A 24,781-nucleotide genomic window follows, 5' to 3' on the forward strand; every position below is an offset into this window, starting at 1 on the left:
TGGATATTTCATATTAGTGGAAGTGGTGTTTTTGAAGTCCATTTTGACTTGAAAGAGCCAGTATGATGTCATGGTCAAAAGCACCAGCTCCAGAGTCAGATGTTGTGGCCTCAAATTCTTGCTCTGCCATTTAGCAGATTTATTTCTTTGGAGGATTACATAACTTTTCTGTGCCTTGGTTTCCTCCTCACAAACAGGACTAATAATGGGACCTACCTGAGAAGCATGAAGACCAAATGAGTTAATGTATCTAAAGTGTTTAAGACAGTGCCTGCCACAGAGTGAGCATTCAGTGAAATTGGTGCTCAATTCATGTATTGAAAGGGTGGAAAATCACTTCTGAAAGCAGACAAAATAATGAAAATAATTTTGACCTGGGATTCTGTTTGATTTCTGTTGTAAGAACTTAGTTGTTTGGAAAAGGATGTTGGGGGAAGGTTACAGGAATTTTCTTGGTTTAAAAAGTGTTGGGTTATTAGTTCTGTTTTCTGGGCTCGTAAAGATTATCTTAGATTAATTAAAGTGGAACTTTTCCTCAAGCTGTGGGAGTTTGCTGAGCAAATTTGCTGTTTCCTTAATCCCTGCTGCTTTATCAGGGAAAGAGTTTATGTGGTTCTTAGTCAAGAAGCCACGTGAAGGTGTATTTTCTTTGGAGAGCTGTCATTTAATCTTAAAATTTGTATAAATTCATCTTTATTCCTTGATTTATGTGAAGAAAAAATACTTTCCATTAAAGCTCTTTACCCTTTTTTTTGTTTGTTTTTGTTAATAATCAGAAAACTATGGTGCACATAGCATAACTTTTAGGTCTTTTTGGATCTTTATATAGGTCTTTAGTTTTCTTAGTGAATACAGTGGGTAAGATGCTTGGAATTCAGTACAGTCGTAGGTCAGTTGTGGAGATTTACTTTAGAATTATTGCATATTACTGCTGGAAGTGACTTTAGAGATTATCTTATGATGCCCCTTAACTTTTGTTTACAAGGAAATTGAGAACCTTGGGCGAAGTGACTTCTAGAAGGCTAATTATTGATGGACCTGGGACTAGATCCCATTGATTGTGGTTCCTTTTTCCTCAGATTATAACCTTTCCCTCATGTGCACAGTCATTTAACCATCTTTCATATGTAATCATTATACTGCTTATGTAGAGGTGCACTCTCCTGTTAAATAGGCAAATTGGATGGATCATACTAACAAGGTAGATTTATTTTTGATGAGGTTGTAGGTTATCAGGATTGCCCTGCCCTCCACAGGTATCATTTTCTGCAAGACAAATGTAAATAACCTGGTTGCCAATCTGTAACACCTCTTTTCCTGTCCCGTTAATAGTGAGGTCAGGATGGAGAACAAAGGTCTACCCAGATAAAGAGTTGGTTTTTCTTTAGTAACCTTTTGTGTGTGAGGGAACAGACTTCTGAAACATAAAATGGGAACCATTTACCTCACTTCACAAAGACACTATGGTTAAAACCTTTTTGACCTGGTGAACTAGCTTCCTGACCAGTTCTGTACAGCTTGCAGGTACAACTGGTCATCGGAAAGTTCTTACAGCATGTCCATGGTTTGGGAGTGGAGCCAGGGGTGGGTTGGGGTTGAAGGCTGTGGGAGCTTCATTACTTTCTTTCCACAAAGCTCAGCATTCCTTACATTTTCCAGAGACCATACATCTTTCTTAAAATCCATTGCATTTTTTCTGCTACATCTTGCTATGTGTCTCAGAGAAATTAGTGTATACTTCTCAGTGGATCTTTCTGTCTTCTGAAGAGAAAAACTGAACCATCTGTATATAAATCTGTTGAACTAAAACAATGCTAGGAGTATTTTCCATTATCTCAGGTCTCATGTATTTTCCTTATTTTGAACCATCTGCTATGACAAGTAGAGAAACTGAACTGACTCACCCTCCAGTCCCCTTTGTTTCTTCCCTCCTCCACCAAAGAAATACTAGTTTCTATAAGTGCATTTAGGTATATGTACTGAGTCGCTTTTTAAGAAACTTAAACATAATATCAAGTTTCTGCTTCCTTTTTGAGAACTTGATGTGCTAAAGAAATATAAGTACTTCTGTGTGTAATAAAATCTTGAGCACATTTTGTATTTAATATAATCTCATTAGTTTTAAATACAGTAACTGGGAAGAATTTGAGTGACAGGCTACTTCTTGTGTCTTTCACTTTTTAGAGTATTTACAGTTTTTTGTAATTATTGCCTGACAGTTTAGGTAATATTTTAAGAGGTTTGCTAAAATGATTGAAGTTTAAAAACTTTATAATTAACATGATTAAAATAGTAAGTCTATTACTTGGGCTCTTCCTGAGTCTGCTATGTTTTTGGGTTTTTTTTTAATTCTCATTGTGAAATATAAAACACATATAAGGTCAAGAAATAGAACTTTGCCAACACCGCAAAAACCCCCTCATGTCTCTTCCCAAACAGTATTTCCCTCCCCCGCACCTAAGGTAACCACTATCTTGATTCTTTTTTCTTTTCAATTTTTTACTTTTTATTAAAATTTTTTAAACATAATTTTTAAAGTTTGCCTTCCATTTACAGTTATTGCAAAATAATGGTTATATTCCTTGTGTTGTACAATAATCCTCGTAGCCTATCTCACACCCAGTAGTTTGTACCCCCCACTCCTCCACCCCTATATTCCCTGTCCCTCTGCCACTGGTAACCAACCATTAGTTCTCTATATCTGTGAATCTGCTTTTTTTTTGTTAGTTTTGCTTAGTTTGTTGTATTTTTTAGATTCCACATGTAAGTGATATCATACATAGTCTTTCTCTGTCTGACTTATTTCACTTAGCATAATGCTCTCCAGGTCCATCCATGTTGCTGCAAATGGCAAAATTTTGTTCTTTTTTATGGCTGAGTAGTATTCCATTTGTGTGTGTGTGTGTGTGTGTATCATATCATCTTTATCCATTCATCTGTTGATGGACACTTAGGTTGCTTCCATACCTTGGTAATTGTAAATAAATAAGGCTGCTATGAACGTTGGGGTGCCTGTATCTTTTCAAATCACTCTACTGATTCTTATAGTAATAAGATTCTTGCTTTTCTTTATAGTTTTATCACCGAACCATGTATTCCTAAACACTATTGTTTAGTTTGCCTGCTTTATTAAAAAAAAAACTATGTAAATGGATTTGAACAATTTGTGTTCTTTTATATTTGGCTTCTTTTGCTCATAATTATGTTTGTGAATCAACATGACATGCACACAGTTTTCAAAAAGTTTTAATTACATAGAGAAAATGGAATAGGAAAAACAGTAGAGGGACATAGGAGTTAAGATGCATAGTTTACTAATGCCTTTGCCTTTAACCAGCAAAGATGGCTTAGAGCAAGTCGAACTGTCAGGATCTCTTTTTTCTTCTCTAAAGCATGATAGAATGTGTTTCAGTAATTGATAGGACCCCTTTAGCTCTAAGATGTGATGAAACTGGATAAATAAATGTTATACTGTGCTGCCCTTAATTTCTTTCATTTTTGTTTTCATTAGGTTGTCTTGGAGATACCCAGTTTTGTTTTAGATTTCGACAGTCTTCTGGGAGGAGGGTGTCACTGCATTGTCTCCTGGATCAATTTGAGAAAGATTTACCAGTTTACTTAAAGGTTGGAAAAGTAGTAATAGAATAATGTCTATGTGAGAGGAAACTTTAGAACTCAGTTACTCAGTTACCTCTTACAGCATTCAGAAATATTGTGCTTTTGTTTTGTTACTGTATTATACTGCTGAATTTCCTGAGTCTAATTCATAAGGATTTAGCATGTGAGTGAAAGAGACTTTATAAAGTTACTATTCTTAAAACATAATGCCATTGTGAATTATAGAAATTAGAATGTTGAATTAATTTTCTTTCACGTGTTAAAACTCTTTGTTTAGATGTGGAAGTGGGGTGATAGTATACCAGTAAATATCACCCAGAGTTGAAGATTCCCTGTGGTAATCCCTACCTGCTTTATAGTAGAATTATTGTTGTCTCTTTTTGATTTTTGAATAAACTTTGGTTTATTGTTGTTGTTTATTAAAAACAATTTTAATAATTCAGATGATTCCTGAGTGTAGAATTTCTGTTTGGTACTTCATACTTTTATCTCTAACTACATGAAGAACATTTCCATCTGGATGTCCTATTAGCACATCCAATAAGAACTTGACATATTTTGCCTAAAATAAGTATTTACAGCTTACCTTCCTGGTTCCACTAATGACAGGAATCCTCTTCCAGTTAGCAAAGATGTTACCTTTTGAAATGTCTCTTATAGCCATCTTGTCCTTTTCATGACCATTTGCTATCACTAATAACATATTCTGTCAACTGCTGATAATAATAGCTACCACTTATTAGAGCTTTTTATGTTCTTGGCATTGTATCAGTAAGCACATATTATCTTATTAATCCTCCCTATATTGTTCCAAAAGAGTTCCTTTTGCAAATGAAGGAATTGAGGGCTATTGAGGATAAAAATATTTGCCCAAAGACGTCCATCTTCTGTCTTTTTCAGTGCAATATATCTTAACACAGTGTTCCCAGCTAAAGTGTACATATATATTACATAAAATAAATAAAATCTAAAGTGATTACTTATTGCTTAATGAATAAAGAGCTAATGATAGTAATATTTCCTGGTTCTCACTTTTTGGGCCTTCCAAAATAAAACCTTTGCCTTTCAAATTTCCAGCTTAATCTCCTTTCTATACATGTGCCATATATTAGCTAAATAGAACTGTATGCTTTTTCCTGAGGTAGCTTGTATTTTTCTATCTCTGCGTGGTTTTGCTCAAACTCTTGGCTGTCTAAACTTGAAATGTCTTTGTATTTGTTTAAATCATATCCATCCTTCAATGCCCAACTCAAAACCAGCTGCCTCCGCAAAATACTGATCGCCATAGACAGAAGTAACCTCTTCCCCCTTGGCCTCTTTGTAACACTTTGTGCTTTTTTGCATGGTACCTGCCCTCCTATCACATACTAGTCATTTTTGTACTTTTCTTATCACTCTTCGTTTGTGATCTCCTTAAGGAACTGTGTCTTACACATCTTTTTATCTTTTCTAACACAATGCCTTGTTCAGAGTAGGTAGTCAATAAATATTTGCTTAAAGAATAACAATCAAATAAGGAACTGGACCAGAGTTTATTCCATTAGGATATAAAAACTTTTAAGTTTTTTGGACCTTTCAAATTGTATGTTGATAAATATTCCAGTGTTTTATTATTGTTGGGTAAAAATATAACTGTCTATGTAAGATTCATATTGGCATTTAACTCCTTTTATTTTCTCTCTTGAAATTTTGCATTAGTATACCTCATAAGACTGATGCCTAACTCAGAATTGTAGGCAGAATTTTTTCAAAACTAAGTATAGCATTGGGGAAAACAGAATTTGATTGTTTTCCTAACTTCCATTAACTACCACAGATATGAATAAAGAACATAAACAGAGTAAGTTATAGGGGGTAAAATCTGACCTTAGTACTTTAGTTATGATTATTTCATCTGTGGGCAAGTTAGCAGGTTTTTATCTGCCAGTTATTGTCATGATTGTTGTTTGCATTGGTGGAAAAGCATAACTAGCTCTTTGTGTGTACCTCATATCTCAGTTCAAGTTTATAAAGGAACCTGCTTTTAATAAGAAAGGATGGCTATATATATATATATATATTTTTTTTAAATTTGTCACTTCTTTTATAGAAGGATCCTGCCTATTTTTATGGATATGTGTATTTTCGACAAGTTCGAGACAAAACTCTAAAAAGAGGCTACTTTCAGAAGGTAATTTTCATATACATTAACAGAAAAATATTTTTACATTGTGGTTAGAAGAACAGAAATTATTAGAATGAACAGTCTTTAAAGTGTTTGATATTTTATCTTTAAACATACTAGAATTTATATTTTATCTTTTTTTTTTTAGATTGTAGACACCTGTCCTTCGTTTTTTTTGGCTGCATTGGGTCATTGTCGCTGCATGCGGGCTTTCTCTAGTTGGGGCGAGTGGGGACTACTCTTTGTTGCGGTGCATGGGCTTCTCATTTTGGTGGCTTCTCTTGGAGCACGGTCTCTAGACACGCGGGCTCAGTAGTTGCAGCACGCGGACCCTAGAGCACACGGGCTTCAGTAGTTGTGGTGTGTGAGCTCAGTAGTTGCGGCGTGCGGACTCAAGGGTGTGCGGGCTTCATTATTGTAGTGTGCAGGCTCAGTAGTTGTGGCTCGCAGGCTCTAGAGCGCAGGCTCAGTAGTTGTGGCACATGGGCTTAGTTGCTCCGCGGCATGTGGGATCTTCCCGGACCAGGGATTGAACCCGTGTTCCCTGCGTTGGCAGGCGGATTCTTAACCACTGTGCCACAAGGGAAGTCCCTAGATTTTTAACTGCTATTGAATTTTGCCTTCCTGCTATCTCTGTACTAGATTCCTGACAGTAAGTTGCAGTTATTGTATGAAACTGTCAAAACTCAGAAGAATCTGTTGAATTTTCACATTTTAGAATAAGGGAAAGAGTAAACAGATTGTAACATAGTTACAGCTAATAAAAGCCTGCAATATCTTTTTTTTGAAGAGCTAGTAAATATACTTGATCAACAGCTTAGTCATTATTGTTCCCACTCTAAATGTACAATCTTTTTGTTTCTAAAGATATATATATATAAATATCAATTAATTCCAATTTAATCCCAGCTAACAGGGACACACCTTTACCTTTTGTAACCAGAACATGCCCTGACCACTAATTGATGCTTAATGGAAAGATAAAAAGTAGTTTTCAAGAAAATAGATTTTTAAAAAGTCAGCATAATCTATATCTGAAGTGGTCACAAACTATAAAGTCACAATTTCTAAGAATGTGGCTAAAACCATTGAACTCTAAAATATAACAGTCATAGCTCTTAGTCAGAAAAAGCATCACAATTTGCACTTTCCTTTTTAGGAAGAGTTTACCTAGCTAATTCCTAATATTGCTTTGCTGACAGCAGTAGTAGCCAGGCTTTGGAATTATCCATGACATTAGTTTGTTTATAGGAAATTCTTTTTCCTGCACAGCAGGAAAATCTGTGAATGTGTCTTTATGCTCTTAAAATATAGTAATAAGGTTAAACTTCTGGTGTTCTGCCACTATAGTTTTATGTTTCTTTTAACCATCTACTGTAAAAGCCTTTTTATTTTAAAATCCACACTTTTCGCTGAATTTGGCTTGTTAGTAATTGATTATATAAGAAATGGCAAACTAAAATTATAACCATTAAGAAATTAAACATTGTTTCTTTTTTCCCTCCAGTCCTTGGTTTTGATCAGCAAACTACCTTATATTCATTTTTTTCACTCTGTGCTCAAACAGATAGCACCAGAGTATTTTGAAAAGAATGAACCTTATTTGGAAGCAGGTAAGTTAAACATTGTGGGAGTTAGGTACCTTTATGAAGGAGTTTTAAATTTTTTACTGGAAATGAATGAAAAAAAATTAGTTAAGAATTTTAAGGACTATAAGGTAGGAGAGAGAGGTAAAACAATTCTTCTGGCATATTTACCTACAAACACCAAAGATCCTATCTTTTATTTCTCCTTTTGCAGCACGGATGATGCCTATTTTTTAGGATAATAATAAACAAATATTGAGTTGCCAATTCTGATACTCAGAGTACTGTTAAACAGAAATCCTTATGTCACTCAATACAGAGAGAAGACATCTGCTAGGTGGTGTGCTTTTGTAGCTAATTTTAGTAGTAATAAATGAGTAGGAAAACTCCCTTTAAACCTAATCTGTTGCTTTCAAAACATGTATTAACCAATTTATATCCTAGAACATAGATGTATATCTGGTGAAATATAAGATATTTTCAGTACTTTTGCCTTTTATCTTCCATCCTTCCCAGTGTATTTTTTCTGCTATATAGAAAGCATAAAGTGGAGTTCTAACTTCTAATGTTCCGTTTTTAATATTTTAGTATTTCCACTTATACTAAAGAAATATTTTACTATATTTTTCAGCTTGTAATGATGTTGATCGATGGCCTGCACCAATGCCAGGGAAAACATTACATCTGCCTATTATGGGGGTAGTAATGAAGGTAATAATAGCTTATATTTCATTTGTCTCCTTTTTTAGGAAGCTCACACATGAATTTTGCTTTTTAACTTCCTAATAACATTCAGTCCTGTTGTTGCTTTCACTTGTCATTGATGTGAGGAGTTACAAAGGTACCGCAATTTATCCTGCTGCACAGAACCATTAGTCACACAACTCCAGGGGTCACCAGCCCCATTTTCATCCTGTAGAGTTTACATGATGCTGTCATTCTTATACAATGCATGTGAATGTAAATGCCACCTCCTAGAATTGTGCAACTTCATGGCCCTCCAGAAATGGATGGTATTGCAGAACACTTGTAGAATTGAGTATGAGTTAGTAAAATTTAAAAGAAATTAGGAAAGCCATTGGTTCTTAGTCTTTTTTTTTTTTTTTTTTTAATACAGCAGGTCATTGGTTCTTAGTCTTAAGTGATCTTTTTTAATGTGTATTTTCAGACCAACATGTCCATCCCAGGGTATTGTTCTCTACTAAGGTTTTTTTTTTAATACGATGAATTAGCATTTTGCTCTCAGGCTTTGTATGAATGTGCTGTAAGTGCTTTTGCAATTCATTTTCAAGTTGAACTTATTTTTGGCAATGTTCTCTCTTTAGATGTGCTCATTTCTGTAGGACCTCTGTTCTGTTTTTTCCATGGGAAATCATCAAAAGTAGGTCTGGGTTGAGAGTTCTCATGGTTCCCTGTGAGATTTATCCCATAGTTTGGCAAGCTTGAGAGGGTGTGTTTGGGTGTGTGTATATTAATGAAGCAAAGATTGGAACAATAAACAGGAAGTGGTATGTAGTTGATGGCCTTTTCTGTTTTTCAGCACGTTTGCTTCTCAGTGGGTTAGTGATTTCTGTGTGTATGGGAATGTGGAGACCTTGGTTCACTTACCTTCTGTTGTGACTAAAAATAAATATGACTTTAGTTTTTAATCTGACATAAGTATTTTGTTTTTATGGCTTTTTAGGCATTGTTGAGTGTACCTTTTTAGCATCAGGATAGAGTGCTTCTGATCCCTCATTGTAGCAGGACTCGCAAGTTATAGAAAGGTCATTCTTTTGTAGCCAAAGTTAATTTCTTCTCTTTTAGGTACGGATTCCCACATGTCATGACAAGCCTGGGACAACTCAAATAGTGCAGTTAACTCAGCAGGTAGTGTGCTACTGTGGTAGAATAATCCAGCATATATAGTCTCTTTAACAGAAATTTTAAACTAGCAAATGTAGAGTTTCTTGGGTTTATGATACCTTTCTGAATATCACTGAAATATCCCATTAAATAATTTTTAATGAATTGATAATAAGCTTCCTATTTTCCGATTTTTTTTTCTTGTTCTTTCTCTAGCAGACACTGGAGAACTCAGAATTTATACTGTAATTGTGAGGACAAGGAGAAAATTATCTTTTGAAAAATTAAACAAGGTTTAATTCTAACAAAACCTCTTATCGTAGAAGAGTGGTCAACAGACTTCTGTTTTTAGGAAACTTAATCAAAAGGATTCTGTAGTTATAATTGCCCTTCATTTTCCCCAAAGTTACATTTGTTCATGGGTGGGGATGAATTTTTCATTTGAAATGATTTAACTCGTATATTAGCACTCCCATTGTCCTTTGAATTAAATAAAAATGGAGAGTAATAGGAAAACAAATTTTGCCTGTTATATATGTCAACTGGTATTATGATAGTATTCATACAGTTGAGAATTAATCTAACATCTGACCACTGGATTAATGTTTTATCGGTGGAATCTATGTTGTCCTTGACCTGCTGTGTTAGGGGAGACTGTTAAGACCCAGTCTCTTTGTAGCTGCTTCTGGAGGAAGAGACTCTTAGAAGACAGGGCAACATGGCTGATTGATTATGAGATAGATAGGCATATTATAAAAGTCAGTTTCTGGCAATTTTGGTGACATCTTGTCTATTTTTTTTTCTTTTTTATCTCTTAGGGAGACACACATATATCTGTTATTTTACCTACTGTTCATGAGGTGGATCTTTTCAGGTAAAGACTAAAAAATTTTGTTAACTGCCTTGTCTCGTTTGCTTTATGATATTGTTGTTAATTTCTTTAGAAAGTGAATATTCCCATATAAAATGTGGAAAAAACTGGAAGAAAATAGTCATGTTTCACATGTTGTAAATCAGTGGTTCATCCCTGACTGCATGTCAGTTACTTTGACTACTAGGGAAATTTGGATATGGATTGGGTATTACATGGTAGACACAAATTATTTTTGTTTGGTTGGGTGTGAGAATGGTAAATAAATAATTTTTTTTCTAGGGATGGCCTTTTTTGGGGAGTTGGGGGGAGTGGGTTGAGAGCATAAAGCATGATACTACAGAATGGGAATATAAAAGTGGTGCTAAAAGAAGACTGTGATTTCCCTACAAACCCCTCATTTTAGTAATTCTACACTGCCGTTAATTTGATGTATACCACCAATATCTATTAAAGGTTTCCTCTCGAATATTTAATACTTACCTCCCCCCAATAAAAACTACTTTGTGTAACAGATATTATTAGTGTAATACAGAGGTTTCAGAGAATGCTTCATCTTGTAATTGTACTTCCTATCTGTTTGTGCCCTTGCTGATAGATAACATTACTATACTTCAGAGAAAAACTAATTTGCAACTTTGATGCCTTAAGGGCATCCCACTATTAAAGTCAGTTGGTCAGATGTTTCCATATAGGTCTTTTCCATTTTTCCTTTGCTTATTTTAAAATTATAAATGTACATATATAATATATAAATTATATATTTAAAAATTATACATATATACTGTACTGATCACTTTTCTGTAAATTTGTGATTATTTCAAAATTTTACATATATAAATATTTATATAAAATTTATGTATCTGTATAAAATTTTGAAACAATCACAGATTTTACAGAAAAGTGGTCAGTATAGTAAACTTTTTTTTCCTAGAACCATTTGATGGTAAGTTGGAGACCTGATGCCCCATCTTCCCTTAATACTTTAGTGTCTGTCTCCTACAAGTAAGGACTCAATGCAACCATAAAAATTGGGAAATTAACATTGATAAATTAATACCATCTAATACTAAGACCACATTCAAATGTGTCCAGTTGTCACAATAATATCTAGTTCAGAACCGTCTGTTGCATTTAGATGTCATGTCTGTTTAGTCTCAGTCTGGAATAGCTCCTCAGTCTTCCTTTCATGGCCCTGACATTCTTGTGGATTACAGGACAGTTATTTTACAGGAAATTCCTCAGCTTGGGTTTGTCTGGGATTTACTCATAATAAGATTCAGGCTCTGTATCTTTGGCCAGGAGGTAGCACATAAAGTTGGCTTGCCTCATTGCTGATAATGTTCACTTTGATATCTTTATTAGTGTGGTGTTCTCCAAGCTTCTCCATTGATAAATTATTCTTTTTCCTTTTGTAGTTAAATATTTTGTGAGGAGATACGTTGTGAGGAGATACGTTGAAACTATACGTTGAAACTATGAAGCTATTTATTTATTGTTGTGTAATAAGTTACCCCAATACTTAGAAGTTTGAAAGAACAAACATTATTTCACACAGTTTCTGAGAGTTAGGAATCTGGGGACTGCTCAGTTGGATGGTTCTAGTTCTAGATCTCTTGTGAGGTTGCAGTCAAGATGTCAGCTGAGGTTTTAGTCAGTTGGACAAGTGGGGCTGGAGGGTCTGCTTCCCTAGAAAGCTACTTTAGCTGTTGGCTGGTGGTCACAGTTCCTTGTGACTGTTGGCAGGAGACCTTCATTTCCAGCCATGTGGACGTTTCCAAAGGGCTGCTTAAATTTTCTCACAACATTCAGCAGGTGATCTGAGAGAAAGCTGAAGTCACAATGTCTTTTATGACTCAGGCTTCAAAGTTATATATTATTGGGACTTACCTGCAAGTCGAGTGGTTAGGACTCTGTGCTTCCTCTGTATGGGGCACGGGTTTGATCCTTGGTCGGGGAACTAAGATCCCACATGCCACACGGTTAGGGTGACCTCGGAGCACAAAAAAACCTCTGAGTGATTAAAGCTTAGGCCCACTAGCCAAAGCATAATATCACTTACTGATCCAAAAATTGATCAACGGAACAAGTTACCCTAGGGATAACAGCACAGTCCTATTCTAGAGTCCATATTGACAATAGGGTTTATGACCTCGATGTTGGATCAGGACACCTCAATGGTGTAACTGCTATTAAAGGTTCATTTGTTCAACGATTATTGAAAAAAAAGTTGTATATTATTGCTTTAATTTACTCTGTTCATTAAGTGCAAGCCACTAACCCAGCCCACCTAAGATGGTGAGAAATAGGTTCAGTGCTTTAAAAGGAGTGTCAAAGAATTTGTAGAACTATTTTAAAACATTGCACCATGTATGTATATCTGTATGGATTTTTGGTTTCTTGTTTTATTCAACAGGTTATTAAAATCCATTATTCTCATCAGTTTTTGATGTTCAAATTGTCCCCAGTTTGGCCAGTGAGAATCCATTTCATGCTGGCCTCTGTTTTTCTTTTTTTGTCATATCCTTTTCATTCTTGAAACACTAACTTGTTTGTTCCAGGCTTATCTTTTTTTTCTAACTAAAAAAATTGATATATAATTCACATACATAATATTCACTCTTTCAAAGTATACAATTCAATTGTTTTTAGTATATTCACAGAGTTGTGCAACCACTACTACTGTCTAGTTCCAGAATATTTTCATCACTCAAAAAGTAACCCTGTACCCCATTAGCAGTTAGTCCCTGTGGGCCTCTTCCCTGCAGCCCCTAGTAACCACTAATCCACTTTGTCTCTTTGGATTTGTCTATTCTGGACATGACATATATAGATAGAATCATACAATATGTGACCTTTTATGTCTACCTTCTTTCACTGAGCATATTATTTTCATGGTTTATCCATGCAGTAGCATGAATCATTACTTCATTCTTTTTATGGCTGAATAGTATTCCATTGTATGGATATACCACATCCATTAATCCATTGAAGGACATTTGGATGGTTTCCACTTTTTGGCTGTTATGTATAATGCTGTTGTGAACATTTGTATATAAGCCTTTGTGTGGACATATGTTTTCAGTTCTGTTGAGTCCCAAGATTATCTTGTATTTTCTCTTCCCCAGCCCTGGAATCAGCTACTTAGTAGAGAATAGGATTTAGAAGTCAAGATCTGGGCATTAGTTGTGCTCCTTGCTAAGGGAATATCCCTGTTAGTGGACAGAGCTAAGGAAAATATGTATCTGTAAATGCATGTATACATACACACTCATATATAGTATTTAAACACTTTTACATACATATTTATTTCTATATCCATATATATTGAAAACTATAAAGTCACACCAATACCCCTAATTCCACTCTACTTTTTTCCCTTTTCATATTTGTGTTTCTTTTCTCTGACAGAGGAGCTACATCCTATTATCCTTGATTCATTTACTTATTTGATCGGCCCATGTTAGTAACCAATCTCTCGTCTCTGCTGCAACCTTCTTCTCTGAGCAAATGCCTTTCTTATCTTTCTTGGCCTCTGAAACTGCCCACCTGGCTGCTCTTCTTCATGGACACCCTCCTTACCCTGCTTAGGCCCTGCTCCATGCCTGATTGACCCCCCACGTGGTTCCCCTCTTGCCCCAGTCCGGCTTCCATACCCCACTTTAGGCCACCTCTCTTTGTGGATGCCATCCTCACCCTGTCGTGCTCTGACTCCCAGTGCCAAGCCAGCCCCCACGTGGATCCCTCCTTTCCCTACTTGTGCTTCTACACCTTACTGCAGGCCACCCCTCCATACGTTCACCCTCATTCCCCTGCTCTGACACCCCACCATGGACAGCCTCCTCAGCCCACTCTGGCTCTGACCCTCTGCACCTGCTGCCCCTCCACGCCCCTCACAATTCCTGGGCTCTGTCACCCCAAATCAGATCACCTCCACACATGCACACCTTTCTCACTACATTAGGGTTCCAACACCCCCACGACAAGCCACCTCCTCCACATAGATGTCTGCCTTATCTCACACAAGTCCTGATACGCTCTTCAGGCCAGCAGGGCTCTCTTTCCCTCTTGGCAGAGATGCCTACCATGCAGTGTGTTTTGCTGTAGGATTGAATTGTTTAGGAAGGAAGGAGGAAGAGCTCCTTTGCCTTATCCTTGAACTGTTTATTGTTTTTATTTTTGGTTTTTTGCCCTTCCTTCACATTTCTCTTCTTGCCTTTGAATAGTTAAAATGAACTTTCCCTAATTTCCATCTCACAAATTTGTTTCATATTTTTACACTTAAAAGTTACTTGTATTTTTTTCCTTTTCTTTCTTGTGTGTGTATGTTTTCAGGTAGGTAGATTGGTTACTTTTTTTTTTTTTTAACATTTACTTTATTTATTTGGTTGCACCGGATCTTAGTTGCAGCAGGCGGCATCCTTAGCTGCAGCACGTGTGCTCCTTAGTTGTGGCTAGCAGGCTCCTTAATTGTGGCTTGCCAGCTCCTTAGTTGTGGCATGTGAACTCTTAGTTGCAGCACGCATGTGGGATCAAGTTCCCTGACCAGGGATTGAACCCGGGCCCCCTGCTTTGGGAGCGTGGAGTCTTAACCACTGTGCCACCAGGAAAGTCCTTTGGTTATGATTTTTATAAATAGATAATGTAGTTTTTTTTCCCTCTAATATACTAGGAAAAATTTTGACCCTACTAGGAGGAAATTACTAAATAAGTAAAAGTTATCAAATTAACTTAGGCTAGATAATGTACCAGAGTTTTGTCCTATAGGCTTCTGCCTAATTCCAGGGCTACTGTAAAAATATGCAACATTTCTGTAGGGGGAGGATCTGCTTAGGAAAGCATTCTGTCGTTTGGTGTTAGAACACCTCCTTGTGATTTGTTTTCCTCATTCTTTAATATTGAAAGCATTGACTTTGAAATTAAGTACATCCAGTAAACATCCTTTGGAAAATTAATTTTTCTTGTTTCCTTCAAAATAGAGTAGAAATTCAAATGTAACAGCAATATTGATAAACTAGATATACTATATGGTACAATAATTTAATAATTATTTTATATGCTTTTATCATTTGTTAGCCATTCTATGTGTCAATATATTACATTTAATTTTGTAAAACTTGGAACAAGTAAAATTGCTATATATTTTTGTGTGGATAAAAGGAACTTATATCTATGTGCATCACCATATTATTATTATTATTATTTTTTGCCTGCGTTGGTTCTTCATTGCTGTACGTGGGCTTTGTCTAGTTGCAGTGAGTGGGGCCTACTCTTCGTTGCAGTGCACGGGCTTCTCATTGCGGTGGCTTCTCTTGTTGCGGAGCTCGGGCTGTATTTGCGTGGGCTTACAGTAGTTGTGGCTCACGGGCTCTAGAGTGCAGGCTCAGTAGTTGTGGAGCACGGGCTTAGTTGCTCCGCGGCATGTGGGATCTTCCCGGACCAGGGCTCGAACCCGTGTTCCCTGCATTGGGAGGCGGATTCTTAACCACTGCGCCACCAGGGAAGCCTGGCAGGTGGATTCTTAACCACTGCACCACCAGGGAAGTCCGCATCACCATATTCTAAATGAATTTGTATATCAGGTCAAGGTACACATAGCTGGAAGAATTGTATCAATGTGAAGTTTTTAGAATGATTATATGGGAACTTAAAAAAAACAGGGATGGATAAATAACAGTGTCTCTGCTGCGTAAACACCTTTCAGGTGTTTCTGCCCAGTTTTCCTTCATAGTCAGATGCTTTGGGAGCTGGTGCTGTTGGGTGAGCCCCTCGTGGTCATGGCACCGTCACCATCAGAGTCGTCAGAGACTGTATTGGCACTTGTTAAGTGAGTATATTTGGTTCCTCATGGTGATAGTTGCAACAGTTTACCACCTGTGATATGTTTGCACACTCATTGCATTATCTACACAATAATCCTGTAAGAAGGTAGTGCTCATTATAACACCATTTATTGATGAGAAAATTATTTCAGATTCCATGTTTTTGTTTTTCTGGGCAATAAGCACATTCATTCACTTACATAAAGTTAGCACCTGATAAAAATCAGTTGTGTGAATGGTCAGTGTCTAGAAAAAGGTATGTAGCTAATGAATGATAGAGCCAGAATTTCACCCCGTCTTCTGCCCCAAATCCAGTGTGTTTTTGGTATGCCATCTACATTACATTTTTCCATTTGTCTTTCTAGTTTCCTGAAATGAGTTATAGATAGATGATCCCACTGGGGTAAACTCTGTGTTTAGATATTTCATAGTTATTGAGTAGGGCCTTTAATTTCTGTCCTTTGTTTTACATGTTATTCTTGCTCTGCAGCTGTATTTCTCCATTAAAGTACTTCAGTGATTTCCGACCTTATTTCACTATTCATGATAGTGAATTCAAAGAATATACCACCCGTACTCAAGCCCCGTGAGTAAACAAAATAACTTTTATTGACCAAGTATTACCTTTATAACCAAATTATGTAGAATTATTTTTGGTAATAATTGAAAAGTTTAAATTTTGAACTTTTGGCAGATTGATTTTATAAAGGAAGCTTTGAGGAGCTGCTGGTAATAATTTCACATTTCAAGAGTCATTATCCTATTTTCTTTGAATGACCTTATTTGTTAGTGGAAGCTATATTGTCTTCCGCTAATTAATAGCTAATTCCTCTAATTTAATAGCTATCTGACTACTTTTACTTCTATCTTTGTTCTTTACTTCAGGACCCCTTATAGCATCAGTTATCTCTTCTTGCTCTGTAACTTCCTTTTCCTTCTCCCTTTTCACTGAATCAGCATATAAACATATAAAAATTCTTCCCAATCTGTAAAAGGGGAAGAAATATCTTACCTTTCCCCTTTAGTTCCTGCTCTGTTGTTCACCTTCTTTTCATAGCTGTTTCTAGAATAACAACAAAAATTTCCATTTACCCTCTCCACTTCTTGGTTTCCTGGTTGCTTCTCAGTTCGTTGCAGGTTGATTTCTTCATCTCTGCTGAAGTTCTTGCCAAAGTCATCAAGACCTTTCTCACTGCCTTGAACCTGTGGGCACATTATTGCCCTGTTTTTCCTGCCTTCCCTTTCTTGTAACACTTACTCTATTGACGTTGAAAACATTTTAATCTTTGGTACCGTCTCACCTGGCTGGTGCATCTCAGTCTCCTGTGCAGACTTCTTTTTCTCTGCCAACCGCTTAAATGTTGGTGTTCTCCAGTATTGTGTTCTGGGTTCTGATTTCAGACTGATATTTCTTTCTGTACAGTCTTATCTGTACCCACAGTCTCTGTTAACACCTATGTACTGATGACTGAAATTTATCTTCCTAGTTCAAATCTTTGCAAGGTCTCGACCTCTGTCCAGGTTTTTGTTGTTGTTTTTTTATCGTATTTGCCACCTGGACATCTTAATGGCCCCCCAAAATTAAACGTGTTCAAAGTGAATTCTTTTTGTCTCCTTCTTTTCTTCCCTGGTTCCATGCCTCTTCCTACTTCATGAATGGTGCTTCTTTTCACTTAGTTATCAAAAACCTAAATTGTCATAAATTTCTCGTTCTTAATGTGCTCCACGTGAAGTTTTACCAAATTCTGTCAATTCAACATCCTAAAATATCTCTCATAACATTTGTTATCTTCTTTCCAGAGCTCTCTTCCTAGTCTTACTACCTCCAGTCTTTCTCGTATTTGCTGTTGCTTTTCCCAAACCTCTTCCCCTTTTTGCACAGCATCTTCCAAATTTCCCCCAGAGTGATCTTTCTAATAAGTACATTTTTGTTCATGTAGCATTCTTCCACTCAGTTCTCTAGTAGCTTCTGTTTGCCTACAAGATAACATCTGAATTTCTTAGCATATTAAGTTGGTACTGAATCATCTGGCCAGCATCTGCCCATCTGCTTTCTTTTCTGACTATTCATTCTTCCTGCTTTGTGCTCTAGGAATGCTGAACTATATGTAGTTTTTCAAACAGACCGTGATCTCACTTCATTGCTTTGCACATACTATTCATTCTCCTGCATCACATTTTCTTCCGTTATCCACCTGGCAAAAGACTCCTGTTCATAACTTATATCATGTTATATATCAACTATCCTTCAAAAAAAACCTCCTGTTCATCTTTCATAGCTTTGTGCAAATGTCATCTCTTTGGTGAGGCTGTCCCTTAATCCCCTGGTAGACTAGTTTCTCCTTTGTAATAATTGTACATTTTATACCACCTTCACTGTATTCTAATTTCTGGTATCATAATTGGTTATGTATACCGCTTTTCCTGTGTGCTTTTAGAAAGACTGTGTCTTTTCATCTTTATATACCTAGTGCTAAAAATGGTGCCTGGAATGTAGTTGATATGTGGTACCAATGAAGGAAAAGATTATCTCAGTAATCTTTGAGTAAACAGTAGTTCACTCAAAATAAATTGTAAACTGATGGAACATTCATTTTTTCCTCACTTTGGTTTTGTTTTGTTTTGTTTTAATGTAGGCCCTCAGTCATATTAGGAGTAACCAACCCTTTTTTTGCAAAAACACTCCAGCACTGGCCACACATTATTCGGATAGGAGACCTTAAACCTGCAGGTAAAGTATAAACTTGGTGTTCTCGTTTTAGTATGTAAGGTGGATGAGCAGGTTTATTTCTTCCTTTGTTTTCACTGCTTCGTTACTTTTTAATTATGTTGATGGCAACCTTCTTTTAGGCAACTTGAATAAAAGCCTTTGGAGAAGAGCATAGCTTCCAGCTAAAATATACAGATTCTTATATGTATAACCCATCGTGTCCACCTACCAAAAAAAATGCATAGAGGAAAAAAAAAATGCATAGAGGACATCCATAGATGTCCTTTATCAAGTTGAGGAAGTAGCCCTCTGTTCCTAGTTTGTTGAAAAAGATTATAATGAATTGGTGTTGAATTTTGTTAAATGCTTTTTCTGTATCTGTGGAGATCATCGTGTACTTTTTGTCCTTTATTAATACAGTATACTAAATTAATTGATTTTTTATGTTAAACCAACCTTATATTCCTTAAATAAATCCCTTTTGGTTACGGTGTATAGTCCTTTATTATTATTATTATTAGTTTGCTAATTTTTTTTGAGGATTTTTACATCTTTATCCATGAGGGATATCCTTTTCTTGTGATGTCTTGATAGCTAATATTTTTGCTGCTCTGAGAATCCTCTTCAGACAGGTGAAGTTACCATTTAAAAGTAGGACCTAGGACCAAGGGAGGGAAGGGGACACTTCTTGAGTTTATTTTTCAAAATGGGCATAAGGGCATATAGGGAATATTAATTACACTTTATTTCTTTTGTTTTTGTGGTGCGCGGGCCTCTCATCGCTGCGGCCTCTCCCGTTGCGGAGCACAGGCTCCGGACGCGCAGGCCCAGCGGCCATGGCCCACGGGCCCAGCCGCTCCGCGGCATGCGGGATCCCCCCGGACCGGGGCACGAACCCGTGTCCCCTGCATCGGCAGGCGGACCCCCAACCACTGCGCCACCAGGGAAGCCCTACACTTCATTTTAAGCAGCCTATTTTAGGGATGAGATGCTGTGTTCCCTCTGATTATTTCTGTCACCAGAGTATTTGGACCATATCATATAGAAAAAGGTATCACTTTTTCTATAGGAGAGTGATGATGTTGTATGGAAACATTATGTTTTATAGATCCTTAGTGGTCATTGAGGAGTTGATGGTAGAGAATGTCAGTGTCCTCAGTTTGGTCCTTGTTCAATTAGTAGAGGTGATACGTTGTGAGCAATGACACCAGGGGTGTTTAAATGATTTTGAGCAAGACTGTAGTACCTATTTCTGGGACTGGATTGTGTCATTTGAGCACAGGTCTTAACAGATGTGCAAAATTTCATTAAGTTTAGTATGTTTATGATACTTTTTCCCACTTATCTTAAAATTTTTTATTATAGCAAAATATATATAACATAAAATTTACCATTCTAACAATTTTGAAGTGTACGATTCAGTGGCATTAAGTACATTGACAGTGTTGTGCAACTGTCAGCCCTATCCATTTACAGAACTTTGCCTCATCTCAAACAGAAGATCTGTAGCCATGAAACAATAACTCTTCATTCCTCTCATCTCCCAGCCCCTAGTGAACTCTATTCTAATTTCTGTTTCTATGAATCATACAGTATTTCTCCTCTAGTGTCTGGCTTATTTCACTTAGCATAACATTTTCAAGATTCATCCATGCTGTAGCATGTATTAGAATTTTATTCTTTTTTTTAAAAAGCTGTGGTAAAATATACATAACATAAAATTTACCATCTTAATCATTTTTTAAGTGTACAGTTCAGTGGCAGTAAGTACATTGACATGGTTGTGCTGCCATCACCACCATCTACCCACAGAACTCTTTTCATTTTGCAGAACTGAAACTATTGCACAGTAGCTCCCTATTCATTCCACATCGCCCCACCCCCCACCCTTGGCAACTACCATTCCACTTTCTGTCTCTGTGAATCTGACTACTCTGGGTATCTCATGTAAGTGGAATTCTACCTACTTGTCCTTTTGTGACTGGCTTATTTCACTGAGCATAATGTCCTCAGAGTTCATCCATGTTGTAGTATGTGTTAAAATTTCCTTCCTTTTTAAGGCTGAAAAATATTCCATCATATGTATATACCACATTTTGCTTATCCGTTCATCTGTTGATGGATACTTGGCTTGTTTCCATCTTTTAGCTATGTGAATAATACTGTGAACATGGGTGTACAAATATCTCCAGTCTCTGCTTTCACTTCTTTTGGGTATATAGTCATCCCTTGGTATCAACAGAGGATTGGGTCCAAGACCTGCCACAGATACCAAAATCCGAGGATGTTCAACTCCCATAGTTGGCCCTTTGTATCCACAGTTCCACATCTGTGGATTCAGCCAACTGCAAATCTTGTAGTACTGTATATATTCATCAAAAAAAGAAAATAATCCATGTATAAGTGGACCTGGGCAGTTCAAACCCATGTTGTTCAAGGGTCAACTGTATACCTAAAAGTGGAATTGCTGGACCATATAGTCATCATGTTTAATTTTTTGAGGAACTGCTATACTGTTTTCACTTTTCATTCTCACCAGTGGTGCACAGGATATCAACTTCTCCACATCCTCACCAACACTTGTTATTTTCTGTTTTCTTGATAGTAGCCTAATGGGTGTGAGGTGGTATCTTATTGTACTTTTGATTTACATTTCCCTAATGATTAGTAATATTGAGCATCTTTTCATGTTCTCATTGGCCATTTCTATGTCTCCTTTGGGGAAATGTCTTTACAAGTCCTTTTCCCTTTTTTTTTTTTTAAAAAAATTAATTAATTTATTTTTGGCTTTGTTGGGTCTTCATTGCTGCACACGGGCTTTCTCTAGTTGTGGTGAGTGGGGGCTACTCTTCGTTGCAGTACGCAGGCTTCTCATTGCGGTGGTTTCTCTTGTGGAGCACGGGCTCTGGGCGCGTGGGTTTCAGTAGTTGTGGCACGTGGCTCAGTAGTTGTGGCTTGTGGGCTCCAGAGCGCAGGCTCAGCCGGTTGTGGCATACAGGCTTAGTTGCTCTGCGGCATGTGGGATCTTCCCGGACCAGGGATCGAACCCGTGTACCCTGGCAGTGGTTAAGGCAGTTTCTTAACCACTGCACCACCAGGGAAGTCCACTTTGCCTGTTTTTTAATTGGGTTGGTTTTTTCGTTGAGTTGTAGTTCTTTATATTCTGGATACTAATGCCTTATTAGATGTATGCTTTGTAAATGTATTCTCCTGTGGGTTGTCTTTTCACTCTCTTGATAGTATCCTTTGATGCGCGGAAGTTTTTAATTTTGATGAAGTCCAGTTTATCAATATTTTCTTTTATTGTCTCTGTTTTTGGTATCACATTCATGAAAATCCATTTGTCTTTTAATTTATGAGTACTGGGCATATATCTTGGGATATATTTCTTTTCTACCATTGATCTCAAGACTAGGACCACTGCATATGCTACACAAGTTAGGAAACACAACAGCTCTGCCTAGGATCCTGGCTTTGAAAATTCAAGACTATCTGAGAGGGTCAGTAAAACTGCAGATAAAGTATCTGCAGTTCTGTAGGACCAGCAGGGAAGGCATAGCAGAACTGAGATTTTGCTCTCCTGGGCCCAGAAGTTTGTAGCTTTATTAGAAACACATATATAGTTTTAACCCTGCAGAGGGATCATTCCTCGTGCTATAAAGGGATTACTTCTTATGGGTTATACCTAGTTTTAGTTCACCCAAATCCTATTAAATGAAGAAATGTAATGCTAGGATAATGGTACTGAACAAGTATTCCTCAAAGAGAAAGTAATTCTACTAGTGTATATTGGATCACATTATAAACTGAATTTCTAACCAGAAATTGGGTTTGATGATTTAATCAAAGGTAAAACATTTGACCTAAATGTAGAAGATTGTTATGCAAATGTGCAGAACATTATTAATTTAATAATGTTAAACCCCTCTCTTATGTGCATGTACATAACAGACATTGAATAAGTATTTTTTAATTAAAATAAACATCTGTAATTGTAGGACTTCAGTTCATTTTCTGGCATTCTTATTTTATTTTCCAGACGTATTTGACAAATACCATTTAACTTTTTTTGGCAATAAACAATGTATCTTTATGACTAGTTTTCTTTATGTCTATTATGTACTACAGTGTAAGAATTATAGTGGCTAGGGTTAGAGTTCAGTATGCATCTTACACCTGATGAGGTCCCTTGAATCAGAGGGGAATCGTGTGAGTGAAGATTGCTGCGCAGGTAGTATTCTTGTCTTTGCCTTTTAAAAAAAGCTGATATGGATCACTATATATCTTCGTTATTACCTAGAACTTACTGAATGTAAAGAATATATGAAACCTACTGCTGAATTATTCTCTTCCCTGATATTTGGTTCCTCTGCACAGTGAATTTCAGGAAATAATATATAATAAATGGCATTGGTGGATACAGGAGTTGCAAGTCCTTTGTGATCTAGACAAAAGGAAACAGAAAGTAGGCACAGAAATATTTAGACTTATTCAAAGCGTTGTAGTTTTGACATGTGATGTTCTTTGGGTTCTCAGAGTCAGAGGCAGATAGTGATTTGAATTTAGTTATCTGTGTAGTTAAATATGTATTAATTCCGCACTTTAAGAAAAAAAAGTTTTACAAATCTTCTGACGAAAAGCTACTCTGAACTCTGGAAAGCAAAACCGTGAGATGACATTCAAGATGAGAGACATTCTCATAAGAATTAGTATGTGGGGACTTCCCTGGTGGCGCAGTGGTTAAGAATCCGCCTGCCAATGCAGGGGGCCCGTGTTTGATACCTGGTCTGGGAAGATCCCACATGCCATGGAGCAGCTAAGCCCATGCGCCACAACTACTGAGCCTGTGCTCTAGAGCCCGTGAGCCACAACTACTGAGCCCACGTGCCTAGAGCCCGTGCACCACAACTACTGAGCCCGCACGCCTAGAGCCCCTGCTCCTCAAGGAGAGAAGCCACTGCAATAAGAAGCCCATGCACCACAACAAAGAGCAGCCCCCTCTCACCACAACTAGAGAAAGCCTGCGTGCAGCAACGAAGACCCAATGCAGCCAAAAAATAAATAAATAAATAAGAATTAGTATGTGGGAATATATAGAATAAGTTGACAAAGTAAAAACTGTGAGCTAATAAATCAGAAACATTCCAGAAACCTGAGTGTTTCTGGACTCTTTCCTATTGTTTCTCAGTCTGTCCCCAAAGCCTCTTGTTTTTAAATCTCCTCCACAGAGCTACAGTAGCTCACTTTCTTCTCTTTCCTTGCTGCACATGTCTTCAGATTTTCTTTCTACCCAGGAGCAGTATTCAACAAAGCATACATTTCATCCTGTAATCTTTTCTCTCTTTTACTTCATACTCCTTTTTGCAACACAGCACCCCTGCTTAGGAGTCCAGAGTCCAGTCCACCTGTGGCTCAGGCCCGTGGTTGTGGCTTCCACTATCACCACCTGGTGGCAGTGTTTCTACACTGCAAAAGCAGAATTTGGGGCGGTACTAGAAAAAAAATCTTTGAATACTACATCTTCATACTAACTTAGGAGTTGCTTTCAATTCTCTTTACTCTTAAATGGTATTATATTTGGCATCATATTCAAAATGGTATCTTATTCATGTTTCATATATTTAGCACAAAGATTTTAAATTTTAAGTTGAGTGACAAAAAGGGAAATTTTAAAGTAGTGATAGATATTAATGAAAGATCAAATATCCACTTTATATAATTTACACAATTGTTTCTGTAATGCTGTTATATAGCCCAGTGTTCCCTTTATCCAGTTTTAAAGTACTAGGAATAAACTCTTAAATATTCACTGATGTTAAGAATACCTTAGCTACAGCATCCCTAAGTACATAACAGTTAGTGGATTATCAGTCTTAGAAAATTCCAGTTTTGTGATATGTGAAATTCAAATAACTATAAGAATCTTTATGATGTTTCCTTCAGGTGAAATTCCTAAGCAGGTTAAAGTGAAAAAATTGAAGAACCTAAAGACTCTGGATTCTAAACCTGGTATTGACTTTTATTAATTTTTAAAACACATACTATATGGGTAAATGGGTCATACTGTTCACCTCATTTTCTTTTCTTTACTTCTTAGGAGTTTATACTTCTTATAAGCCATATCTAAATAGAGATGAAGAAATCATGAAACAATTGCAGAAGGTG

At 36.8% G+C, this 24,781-nt stretch overlaps 1 protein-coding gene across 4 annotated transcripts in view; it reads left to right on the forward strand.

The window, feature by feature from the left end:
* Positions 1 to 24,781, forward strand: part of DENND6A (DENN domain containing 6A) — a 56,373-nt gene that overhangs the window by 23,977 nt on the left and 7,615 nt on the right. For 2 of the 4 annotated variants that reach the window (XM_030867487.2, XM_060308522.2), the window contains exons 4-14: positions 3,512 to 3,624; positions 5,708 to 5,788; positions 7,290 to 7,395; positions 8,000 to 8,079; positions 9,175 to 9,237; positions 10,032 to 10,087; positions 15,789 to 15,911; positions 16,397 to 16,492; positions 18,543 to 18,637; positions 24,560 to 24,625; positions 24,714 to 24,778. In XM_030867487.2, coding sequence (XP_030723347.1) covers positions 3,512 to 3,624; positions 5,708 to 5,788; positions 7,290 to 7,395; positions 8,000 to 8,079; positions 9,175 to 9,237; positions 10,032 to 10,087; positions 15,789 to 15,911; positions 16,397 to 16,492; positions 18,543 to 18,637; positions 24,560 to 24,625; positions 24,714 to 24,778 — 944 coding nt within the window. The remainder of the gene's footprint in view (positions 1 to 3,511; positions 3,625 to 5,707; positions 5,789 to 7,289; positions 7,396 to 7,999; positions 8,080 to 9,174; positions 9,238 to 10,031; positions 10,088 to 15,788; positions 15,912 to 16,396; positions 16,493 to 18,542; positions 18,638 to 24,559; positions 24,626 to 24,713; positions 24,779 to 24,781) is intronic. The other 2 variants (XM_060308521.1, XM_060308523.1) reach the window with 2 other exon arrangements.

This window comes from Globicephala melas, chromosome 11, assembly GCF_963455315.2.
Source record: "Globicephala melas chromosome 11, mGloMel1.2, whole genome shotgun sequence".
Classification (NCBI taxonomy): domain Eukaryota; kingdom Metazoa; phylum Chordata; class Mammalia; order Artiodactyla; family Delphinidae; genus Globicephala; species Globicephala melas.